The 12,500-nt window shown below is 37.9% G+C and overlaps 2 protein-coding genes across 2 annotated transcripts in view; one reads left to right on the plus strand and one right to left on the minus strand.

The window, feature by feature from the left end:
• Nucleotides 1–3,574, plus strand: part of LOC135094558 (uncharacterized protein F54F2.9-like) — an 8,111-nt gene extending 4,537 nt beyond the window's left edge. Inside the window, exons 7-10 of the mRNA XM_063994758.1 lie at nt 14–108; nt 693–849; nt 1,453–1,620; nt 2,011–3,574. Of these exons, the coding sequence (XP_063850828.1) occupies nt 14–108; nt 693–849; nt 1,453–1,620; nt 2,011–2,283 (693 nt within the window). The 3' untranslated portion in view covers nt 2,284–3,574. The remainder of the gene's footprint in view (nt 1–13; nt 109–692; nt 850–1,452; nt 1,621–2,010) is intronic.
• A 2,503-nt stretch (nt 3,575–6,077) lies between these two features.
• LOC135094772 (zinc finger protein GLI2-like) overlaps nt 6,078–12,500 on the minus strand; it is a 29,463-nt gene continuing 23,040 nt past the window's right edge. Inside the window, exons 5-8 of the mRNA XM_063995132.1 lie at nt 10,869–11,030; nt 10,219–10,332; nt 9,654–9,765; nt 6,078–9,295 (exon numbers count right to left, since the gene is read on the minus strand). Coding sequence (XP_063851202.1) covers nt 8,889–9,295; nt 9,654–9,765; nt 10,219–10,332; nt 10,869–11,030 — 795 coding nt within the window. The 3' untranslated portion in view covers nt 6,078–8,888. The remainder of the gene's footprint in view (nt 9,296–9,653; nt 9,766–10,218; nt 10,333–10,868; nt 11,031–12,500) is intronic.

Here is a 12,500-nt window from a genome sequence, read left to right on the forward strand (position 1 = left end):
CTCCGCCCCACAGTCACGGGCAAGGCCTACCCCCGCCACTACCCCTGTGATCACCGGCGGTTTCTGGACGGATGACGACTTCTGTGAGCTGGCACGACTCATGGCTAAGTAAAGTGGATGTCTGAGTGTTTGTGTTGTTGTTGTTGTTGTTGTTGTTGTTGTTGTTGTTTGTTTGTTTGTTTGTTCTTTTTAATCTTTTTGTGTTTTTTTGTTTTATTCTTTATTTTTTTTAGTTTTTGTTTTGGTGTTGTTTGTGTTTCTTCTTTTTTCTTCTGTGTTTGTTTTTTATTTATTTATTTTATTTATTTATTATTTTTTTTAAGTCTTTCTTCTATCTGTGTTTTTTTTGTGTGTTTAGTTTATTATCATTTGTTTTCTTAATCCTTTCATTCTTCATTCTGTTTCATTTTTCCTCTTCTAGTCTTTTTTTTTTTGTCTTCTTCATTTTGTACTTTTTTTTCAGCTTTCTTTTCAATCTTCTTTTTCTACATTTTCCTTTTTGTTCTTCATATCACAGCTCTCATTTTTCTTTATAGCCATTTTAATCTCCCTCATCCATTTCTTCCATTCTTTTTCCTTTTACACCTCCATCTTTCTCAACTAGTAAAAAAACACTCAGCTAACTTCATTCCATCATCTATTCACCTTCCCTTCAACTCCACACAAACCTCCACTAACTCCACTACCATCAGATTCCCCGGCGGTACAGTCAACCGGTGGGAGCGTATAGCGGAGTTGATGGGGCGGACAGTGTTTGAGGTCACCAAGATGTCCAGCAAATTGAAATCAAGTTTGACACAGAGATCGACTGAAACTGAGAGTGGTGAAGAGGCGACTCCTGCTGTGAAGGTGTGTGTGTGTGTGTGTGTGTGTGTTTACCTAGTTGTGCTTTATGGGGCAAGAGGTCTGCTGGTGCTGTCCTATGTCTGTATCTTTTAATATCTACCTTTGTCCTGAATCTATGTATACTTTTTGCATTTACTGTTTCATTGTCCAGGCTAATCCAGATGGCTATACTCTTATATGAGAAATTGTACTTATTGATATCTCTTCTACAAGTGTGTGTGTGTGTGTGTGTGTGTGTGTGTGTGTGTGTGTGTGTGTGTGTGTGTGTGTGTGTGTGTGTGTGTGTGAAATTTAAAACAAATGAGATTCAAACCTAACCTAACCAAACTAAACCTAACTTAACCAAACTAATCTCTTCTACAAGTGTGTGTGTGTGTGTGTGTAATTTAAAACAAATGAGATTCAAACCTAACCTAACCAAACCAAACCTAACTTAACCAAACTAACCTAACCAAACTTAACCAAACCTAACCAAACAAATAACCCCTTCTTTATAACACAGCAAAACACAAACAATAACTTTCAACAAATATAGAGAATTCAGAAAATCACCTTTCAACAACTGCCAGCAAAAACAACCCTTATGACTCCTGTCCGCCCACACAGGTGAAGGTGAAGACGAAGGGAGAGAGCAGGTGTGACGTGACGGCCGGCAGTGACGAGGCGTGGAGCCCTGTGCAGCAGAAGGCCCTGGAGAAGGCACTCAAGCAGTTTCCCAAGGGCACTGACCAGCGATGGGACAAGATAGCTAGAACTGTGCCTGACAAAACCAAGGTAGTGATGGTGGTGGTGGTAGTGGTGGTGGTGGTGCTACTATTACTGTTGCTGTTGTTGTTGCTGCTGCTAATGATGTTGATAATGTTGCTTTTTTTTTCATATATTTCTATTATTATCATGTTTATTTATTCCTTTCCTTTAACTTTTTTTCCTTTCCTTTTCCTTTTCACTTCCTTTCACTTCCTTCGTACCTTCTTTTTTTTCTTTTTGTTTCTATTTCTTCCCTTCTTCCATTCCCTTGTCGTCCCTTTTTTCTGTTCTTTCTTTCTTTGCTCCTTTCCCTCCCTTCCTTCCTTCCTTCCTTCCTTCCTATACTTTTCTTTCTATCCTTCTTATCTTAAAATAAATAATTAAAGCATTAAAAAACACTAAAAACACTATTTTCAGGAGGAATGCATGATGCGTTTTAAATTTTTGGCGGAGAAGATCAAGAAGAAAAAGATGGAGGAGTCTGAGAGGAGAGAAGAGGAGGAGGAAGGAGGAGGAGAGAGAGAGACAGAAGAGGAAATGGAAGAGAGAAGGAAAGAGGAGGAGGAGGTACAGACAACAAGTACGACTGTTAGAAGAAGAGATAATAGAAGAAGAAGGAAAGAAATGCTAGAGGAAGAGGAAGAGGAGGAAGAAGAAGAGGAGGAGGAGGAGGAGGAGGAGGAAGACTAGCATTGATAAGTATGGTTAGATTGACTTACTTATTGATTTAAATAATACTGTAGCGACTCTAGTGTTTCATAAGGTGCTGAGACACACACACACACACACACACACACACACACACACACACACTCACTCAAAAGACAAAAAAAAATCTGTCAAGGAAATCTTAATTTATTCAGTCAAATCTCATTTTTTTTTAATCAAATTTTTCTCAGTTCAATCTGTTTTATTAAGAATCTCTGGCAATCTTCCGTTAATTAATTGACTACAAAAGGTGTTAAATCCTTTATATATATGATCCAGTAGTCATTTGGGCCTGTAATTCCTTTGTTTGGACTCTGGTCCTTTGAATCTTCCCTTCTCAGCTCAAAATACTTTAAATCTAATTGTATTAATTTAAGAAAACAGCTTATGATTGCTTCAGTTCTCAAAGGAAACAGCTTGTTGATTGGCTGTTCTCAGAGAAAACAGCTTATGATTGGCTCAGTTCTCAAGGCATATAATCGTTTTGGTTGGAAGGTCAGATGTAATTGGTTGGGTCACTCTTGGTCTCTCTGGGTTCTCTGTCCTGATTGGTTTGCAGAATGTGTTTGATAAAAGGGTTTGTTTTGTTATGAATCTTGTCTCCCTTTATCCATCTTGTTCAGTTTGTGTGGGAGTGTTTGTCTTGTGCCTCTGCTGCTGCTACTGCTGCTTTCGTTTTCCTTCTGCTTTTCTTGTTTTTTTTTTTTTCCCCTCAACTACAGTACTATTTTTTTTGTCAGCCTGTTTTCCCTCAACTAGTTTTTTTTTCTTATTATTATTACGGTACTACCTGTATTACTATTCTACTGTCTAGTACTATTATCATTCTTTTATTGGTTCCTTTCTTTTTCTTCCACTAACTACAATTAGTACTTTTTATCTTCCTGTTCTTTGATGTATATATTTTTTCTTGAAAGTTTTGTCTACATTCTTTTTTCTACTAATACTTTTTTTTTTTTTACTACTGCCACTACTAATATTACTAGAGTTTTTCTTCTACTGCCACTACTTATCTATGTTCATCATTTCCCTGTTCATGTTCTCTCTCCCTTTTCCTCCTTGCCCTCTTCACCACCACAACCAGTGCACACAAACAGTCCTTGCCTCTCCCACTGCAGCCTTGTCTCCCCTGCCAGGGTGTCCTTGCTACACTGCTGGAGGCTGCACCAGTTACCATGTTCATGTTGAGTCACCATGTTCATTACACACCACCATTGTAACAATTGTAAGTCAGAAGTGTGTTTGTACTTTGTTAATAAAAGGGAGGAAAAGATTGGTAGCTGGAGTATTCTGGGTCTCTCCTAATTTTGACTTATTTCAGATTATAGTAATTCATACATATATAATTTCAGATGGTAGTAATTACAGAGGTTTAATTTTTCTGTTATTTTGAATGCATGCAGGAAGGAAAGATTTATGATTTTGATATGTACAGAAACCTGGTTAATCTTGGTTAATGTGGAATCTACAGGAATCAGTACAGGAATTATTTGTTTTATAATGTAGAGTCTCTCCTGGAGTGTTTAATGTGCTTTAATAATAATGTGCAGGAATTACTTGTTTATAATCTGCTATTACTACAGGATCTCTACAGTGAAGAGATAGGAAGGAAATCAGTTTATAGACACAGCATCAAGGTCTAGACACAGCATTATAGACACAGCATCAAGGTCTAGACACAGCATTATAGACACAGCATCAAGGTCTAGACACAGCATTATAGACACAGCATCAAGGTCTAGACACAACATTATAGACACAGCATCAAGGTCTAGACACAGCAAAAAAAAAAAAAGTGTCTGAAGGATATACAGCAACAGGAGTAGTAGTAATATAGAAGAAATTGCGTTGTACATAATATGCTGGCTGGTGACAATGTGGTTACCTTATCTTGGCCTTGATATCACCAGAGATCAAGCCATACAGGGCACACACACACACGCACACACAGGCATACACACTTCTCTCAGCCTCACAGCATCCTCATCTTGGCTGCAGCACCAGGTGAAGGTTGGCACAGCAGTTGTCTCAGCCTCTCACCTCAGGATGGGCAAAATTTGGCATTACTGAGGCATACTGCAGCAAAAGTGGTATTTAACAAGGGATAGAAAGGAAGGATGGTATTAAAGGCATGCAAAAAATAGAGGAGAAAAAAATGAAAAGAGGAAAAATAAAAATGATAACTGCAGACCTCTATACTAAAGAAATGTAGGAGAAAGACAGTATAAGAAGTGTAGAGAAATATACACAAGGAAAAGAGAAAAAGTATAAGGAAATAAACCAGACATTACAAATACAATACATTAGCAACAAATACAATAAATACATTAAGCGAGAAAAGTAAAGATGAAAATAATCCATAAAACTAAATAAAGAAAAAAAAAAAAGAAAAAAAATATATATTACCTAATATACAATGAAAAAAAAAAAAAACTATAGAAAATAAATAGAATAAGGAAGGATGTATGGAATTAACTAGAGAAATATAACTAGCACAGATCTGCCTGCCCCCTGTTACTGAAAAGCCTACAATTACATAAAAATGATTACACTGCATTACTCTCAGCCAGAAAAGATAATCAGCAAAAGAATCTTATTACCAAATTACAACTCTTACTAATTTGCATAATTCATATACAAAAGTGATTTAAAGAAGTAATTAAAACACCAAAGAAAACGATATAAAAGGCGATCTTAAGTATTCATTTACCTTGTAAGTTCCTGAAGTTGCGTGGGGTGTGGCAGAGAAGCGGCGTGGGCGGAGGAAACGTGTGGTAATGAGAACGTTTGGCAAAGAACGTTTAGCAGAGAGAATGTTTGGCAAATGGAACGTGTGGTAGAGAGATGGTTTGATAGAAAGTGTGGTAGGGATGGTGTAACAGATGGTGTGATAGAGATTGTGAGTGCACTGTGGTGAATAAAGAAGGGTCCTCTTGTCCTTCCGTCTTCTTACTGGCCAACACACAATTGGTTCGCCTCCTCTCCGAGCCTCTCTGACTCTCGAAGCGGTTCATTTTTTGATTCGAGACTGCTGGTTCATTTAAGACTGGCTTCAGAGGGCACATAAATTATTTCCAGGTACTCAAGGGTTTTTTTCACATTAATATATAAAATAATTGTTAAACTATCACTGGAAACATGAAAACTCCAATGAAAACTCCAAAAACGTTCACTACAGCCTGCTAATGATTCGAAACAGTATCCTCTCATCATATTTCGTTTTCAAAGGTCACAGTGATAAATGGACTCGTTTTCAAGGATGTTTTTTCACATAAATATGAAGAATATTTATCAAACTATCCCTGGAAACATGAGCACTCCACTGAAAACTCCAGCAGAAATTTCCACTACAGCCTGTTAAATGACTCGAAACCCCATATAATAAGTTTTCAATGGCCAAAGAGAAGATTAACCAGGTGTTCCAGGGTGTGTGTGTATTTTTTTTTTTTTTACTCATATTAAATAGAAAAATAGCTGTTAAACTATCACTGGAACAGAAAATATAATTGAAAACTCTACAAATTTCCACCAGAGCCTCCAACTGATTCGAAGCACTTCATTGTGGCATTGTAACTGTTTGCAAAAGCCACAGACATGATTACCCAGGTTTCCATGGGTGCTTTTTTCATATTAGTAAACGTAATATTCGTTAAACTATCTCAGAAACATGAAAACTCCATTGAAAATACCGGAAACTTCCATTGCAGCTTAAAAGTTAAAAGATCGAAACATTTTTACTCTCTCTCTCTCTCTGAAGGAAAAGAAACATTGAAAAACACAGTTATCGTAGTTTTATTATCACAAAAAACACTGTACAACGTTTACCATTATTATTATCATCACTTTCACACACACACATACACACACACACACACACACATACAAAAATAGTCTAACAATCACTAACAGCCCTCGCTCACTAGCTGCTAAGGCCCATAGTACACTACTGAAAGCACTGATAGTCTTCCTTGTCGCCTTGCCTTCCACTGTGGAGATCGAACCCAGGGTCGCGTGTGTCCTGTGCAATGAGTTTGCCAAGGAGCCAGACACGCTTGTCCATTGTATTGGGTGAACATTAAAGGGGGAGAAAATAATGTTGATAATTGAGTGAATAAATAAATGAGAGAAAATTACATAGAAAGATTACAACAAGAAATAAATGAATGAATGAATGAATGAATACTAAATAAATACGTAAGAAATGATAACAGATAGTGAAGTGAATAAATAAATAAAGAGAATTACATAGAAGTATTAATAAAGAAGAAGTAAATAAAATAAGACATGTAGTTGATTACAATAAAGAATAAAAATGAATAACAATGGAAACAGATAAATGACAAATATATAAATTATCATAAGTAATATGAATATAGATGATAAGCAAAATAAATCAACAAATAAATAAACACGTGTATTAGAAACACTTGTATGATTCTTTGGCATCACGAACTTCTATAAATGTTCTGAATATAATGATAATAATAATAATAATAATAATAATAATAATAATAATAATAATAATAATAATAATAATGATAATAATAATAATAATAATAATAATAATAATAATAATAATAATTTTGAACGGAAGGTTAAGACGACAAAGGGATAACGAAGCTAAACATTGTTAAAAATATACATAACTATACAAACATACATACAAACATACACTGATCCCTACAGAAAATTACACTTAGCATTAATAAACTAAAAAATAATAATGTCATAATTATAATAAATAATTTAAAATCTATACATACATTACAAAAACACGCACACACACATACATACGTACATACAGACACACTTAAGGCGATCATTTTGTACTGTTATATACAGACAAACACCCTTATGTCCTATATTGCCAAAAATATTGCTTGGAACCTTAATATTATGGGTTCCAATTCCCTAAAAGGACCTTAAATGGGTTCCAGTCCCCTAAAAAGACCTTATGCGGGTTCCAGTCCCCTAAAAACCCTTAAAACAGGTTCAAATATCCTTTAAAACAAGGTTCGGTATTCGAAACCCCTTAACTTGGTTCCAGTATTGCAAAAAAACGTAAAAAATGGATTCGTTTTCCAGCATTGTTCCAAAAAGAATTAAAAAATATATATTTTCTAGAACCTTGATAAATTTTCCAGTTCTCCACCAGAAATACGCTACATTTGGTTCCAGTATTCCAAAATATAAGTGGATATTCCAGTACTGTCCCTGGAAACTTTACAAATGGATTCAAAATTGTGAAAGAGAGAGAAAAAAATAAATATTTCCATTACTAAAAATAACGAGTATATTCCAGTACTGTTCCAAACAAGTTTAAAAAAGAATGAACTTCAGCGCCATTCCAGAAGTTTGAAATTGGTTCCAGTACTGCTTCGAAGCCGCCCCCAAGAAATAATAATAATTATCATAATTCCAGTACTAAAAATACCTTGAGTAGATTCAGTACTGTTGTAGATGAAGAAAAAAATGGATTCCAAGATCATTCCAGAAGTTTGAAATTGGTTCCAGTACTGTTTAAAGGAGAAAAAATAGTTCCAGTACTGTTTAAAAGAGAAAAAAATAGTTCCAGTACTGTTTAAAAGAGAAAAAATGGTTCCAGTACTGTTTAAAAGAAAAAATAGTTTCCAGTACTGTTTAAAAGAGAAAAAAAAATGGTTCCAGTACTAAAAATAGCTTGATTACGTTCCGACACCGTAACAAACAATAAAAAATAGATGCCAGGACCATTCCAGACTATTCCAGAAGTGTACAATTGGTTCCAGTACTGTCTAAATAAGAAAAAAGTTCCATCGTTGCAAAAAGGAACTTGAACAGGTTCCAGGAATGCCAGAAACCTTTACAAATGCATTCCAGTAAGATTCCAGAACATCGTATGAATTCCAGTATTGTTCCAGAGCTTAAAAAACTACAAGTAGATTCCAATACTTCCAGGAATCTTAAAAAAAAATTCCAGCACCATTCCAGGCACTGAAAAAAAATTCCAGTAGTTAAAATATCTTCCATTGCTTCCAGTACTGAAGAAAACGTTAGTACATTCCAGTACCATAAAAAATAAAGATGAAAAACAAACAGATTCCAGCACCATTCCAGAACTAAATGCATTCCAGAACTGCTACAAAGAGCCTTACATTGGTTCCAGTACTCTTCCAGCATTCCAGTCAAATCAGCAACAGAGAGAGAGAGAGAGAGAGAGAGAGAGAGAGAGAGAGAGAGAGAGAGAGAGAGAGAGAGAGAGAGAGAGAGAGAGAGAAGGGGGGGATAGCCTTGGTATGCTAACCCCTCACCAAGATAGCTTCAGTGTATATGCGCGGCGGGAAACTGCAGAGGATCCTGAGACCATCCTAAGGAACCCCAGAAAAGACCCTGCAGAACGCCAGACCCCAAGAGAACCCTAGAGAACGAATAGAAGACCCTAGAGAACCCCAATAGGATCCTGGAGAACGCCAAGGCTATAGAGAATGCCAGGACCGCCGCCAGAGGGCACCACCACCACCATCACCACCACCGCCGCCTAGTTTGATACATCCAGGTAACTTTTTCAAGAGTCACCAATCAACTACAACACCACCAGCCTTTGTCAATCAAGTGCCGTGCTGGGCTGGGTACGGCTGGCTAGGGTGGAGGTTAGAGACGCAGTTAGGGTCATTAGGGTTAGTGTAGGCTGCGTAGGGTGCCTGGGAATAGGTGAAAAGGTGGCCTGTACTGGTAGCTGGGTACTGGAGAGGCTGGCAGTAACTAGACTCGTAATATAAATCAGACACGTAGATGTTCTCATTGGGAATTAAATGTTGACGTTCTTGTTGGGGGTCTTGAAGGCTCAGAAGATGCTCACCCACGCGTCCAGGTCCTCTTGAGTGAATTCTGGCACTAGAGTCTCCGGTAGGCCCAGAGGAGGCGGCGTCTCCACGGCGGGGCGGCGAGACAGCACGTGGCACCGCAGGCTGAACCGCACCACGTCCCCCGGCGCGCCGACTTGGGACGGGGCTGTCTGGGGGGCATGCGTGGTATTAGTTGTGTGGGGGACGAGCCTAATTGTTTTGTTTTGTTTATTTAGTCATATAGGGTACGGGCCTAGTTTTTATTTATTTATTTATTTATTTTATATCTCTATCAATTTATTATTATTCACTTATTTATTTATTTGACTTACTTTTTACTTGAAATATTACATTTTTTGCCTTTACAATAACGATAGAAAACAAGAAACAACGAAGATACAAAAGAAAACAAGAAAACCGAATCATAGAAAACGCATACATTTAAAGGGCAACTCAGATTTAACATTTACGTATCTGAACACGGAGATCTTACAGACACTTCTACGTGAATGTCGACAATTTACTCACCGCTGTAATGGAACTGGTCCTGTGGGAGGGCTGAAGGGTCCAGGACGGAGGGTGGGGACAAGAGGAGGCCGGGGGGCGTTTGTCCTCTCGTCTCTTCGTCAGGAGAATGAATCTGTAGGAGAGGGGGAGATAGAGGTGGTGGATTAGATAGATAGAAGAATAGATGATTAGTTAGATAGAAAGAGATGATTAGTCAGATAGAATGGGAGAAAAGATTTATTAGCAAATAGATACAAGGAGAAGAAAATGATGCACAGATTGGTAAGATATATATAGGAAAAAAAAAAGAGATGAAAAAGCAGAAAGATGACAGAAGAACAAGAAGAAGAAAAAAAGAAGAAAAGAGATGAAAAGGGATGAATAAACAGGATTAGATAAGAAGAAAAAAGAAAAAGATAAGCAAGCAGATACTTTACATAGACGAAAAGAAGAAAAAAAAAATGACAACGAAAAAATACAAACACAAAACATGACAAAAATACAACAATGAAATAAAAAAAAAAAGTCTCCCATTAAAATTCAAAACAAAAAACGAGATGCAAGGGAACCATTCAACAACATGTACCTTTCTCTTAGCCAGTGCCTGTTCCTTCGCTGTGTGGTTCTTCACGTGCTTCCTGAGTGATGAAGGGTCCGTGTACCGCTTCTTGCACCCGGCAACCGAACACACGTACGGTTTCTGAAGCATAATATAGATAAATAAATAAACAGAATAAGTAAATAAATAAATAAATAAATAACTTCTACTTCGATTACAACAACTATTACTTTTGACGGATATAAGTAAATAAACAAGTAGATGAGTAATTAGATAGATAAATAAATAAACTACTACTACTACTACTACTACTACTACTTATACACACCAATAACTCCCACTACAGCCTTTTAGTTTGAAAGAAAGGGCAGAGAAGTGAAAAATTGTATCCCAGTCTCATCCAGTCTCTCCCAGCATCTCCCAGTCCTTTCCAGTTTCTCCCAGTCTCCTCCCGGGCTCTCCTATTCTTTTCCAGCCTCTCCTAGTTCCTCCCAGCCTCTTTTATTTTCTATCACTCTCTCCCAGTCATTTTCAGCCCCTCTCACTCTCTTTCAACCCCTCCCAGTGTCTCCAAGCCCTTCTTAACGTATTCCAATTTCTTTCAATCACCCAGTACATCTCTCACTCTCTACCAGTTCTGTCCAACCTGTCTCACTCTTTCTCTCCCAGCCTCTTACCGCATCCACGTGTGTCCTTTGGTGCTTTGCGCGGTCTGAGGAGTTTGAAAAAGCCTTCATGCAGTGAGGATACACGCATATGTAAGGACGCTCCCCTGTGTGGCTGCGTAGGTGGATCTTGAGGTTCTCCAGGCGAGAGAAGGCCTTGCTGCATCCGTTGAACTGAAGGAATGCAAGGGACCGTTAGTTTGTTGTGGCTGATGATGACTATAGTGGTGGCTTAGAGGAGTTGTAAGGAAAAGTTATCCCGTTGAAATGATGGAATGCAAGGGACCGTTAGTTTGTTGTGGCTGATGATGACTATAGTGGTGGCTTAGGGGAGTTGTAAGGGAAAAGTTATCCCGTTGAACTGATGGAATGGAAGAGAGGGTTTTGTTGTGGTTGATGTTGGTTGTGGTAGTGGTGGTGGTGGTGGAGGACTACGTAAACAAAGAGCAAAACACAATAAAAACAATAATAAAGGAAAATTTGAAAAAAAAAGAAAAAATAGAAAGAAAACGACAAAACAAACAAAAAAAAGTGAACACACATACGGTATACAAACAAACAAACAAAATATATACCATCTCAATTACAATACAGATAAAAACAAAAGATAAACAAAAACAAAAAGAAAAGAAAGAAAAAAGAGAACAAAATTTACAATACATGATAACAGACACCACCGCAGAGAGAGAGAGGAGAGAGAGAGAGAGAGAGAGAGAGAAGAGAGAGAGAGAGAGAGAGAGATAGAGAGAGGATGACCCAGCAGCGTGCCAGGCGAGGTCAAATTACCCTTGGAAAATGGCCGCCGCGTGTGACCTTTGACCTTGAAACCTCCTAATGGGTCACGTGATACCTCCTCCTCCTCCTCCTCCTCCTCCTCCTCCTCCTCCTTTATCTCCTCACATACTTCATTTTTTTCCCCCTTTCACTGAGACTCGTAAACGGAGGAAGAGGAGGAGGAGGAGCAGGAGGAGGAAGAGGAGGAGGAGGAGGAGGAGAAGGAGGAGGAGGAGGAGGAGAAGTATTATAAAAACAAGAGGAAGGAAAGAAAATACGTGCTTTGTGTGTGTGTGTGTGTGTAGAGAGAGAGAGAGAGAGAGGAGAGAGAGAGAGAGAGAGAGAGAGAGAGAGAGAGAGAGAGAGAGAGAGAGAGAGAGAGAGAGATTGTAACCACCTCTTTTTGTTTTTCCTCCTCCTCCTCCTCCTCTTCCTCCTCCTCCTCCTTCTCTCACGTCTGAACTTGCAACCTCTCTCCTCCTCCTCCTCCTCCTCCTCCTTCTCTTCCACGTGGCAAGGTTTATGAATGAAATGAAATGAATGGGAGAAAGAAGGAAGGAAGGAAGGAAGGAAGGAAAGGAAGAAAGAAAGAAAAAAGGAATGAAGGAGGGAAGGAGAGTAAGAAGGAAGAAGAAATGAAGGAATGAAGGAATAAAATAAATGAAAGAATAAACGAAGGGAAAAAGAACGAGGAAGGAAAGGAGGAGAGGAAGAAAAGGAAGGAAGAAAGAAAGAAAGGAAGAAATAAATAATAAAAAAAAGAACGAAAGGAAAAATAAAAGAATGAACGAATAAAGAAGAAAAAAGAGAAAAGGAAGAAAGAAAAGGAAAGAAGGAAGGAGGGAAGGAAGGAGAGAAGGAAGAATTATC

This window comes from Scylla paramamosain, chromosome 46, assembly GCF_035594125.1.
Source record: "Scylla paramamosain isolate STU-SP2022 chromosome 46, ASM3559412v1, whole genome shotgun sequence".
Taxonomy (NCBI): domain Eukaryota; kingdom Metazoa; phylum Arthropoda; class Malacostraca; order Decapoda; family Portunidae; genus Scylla; species Scylla paramamosain.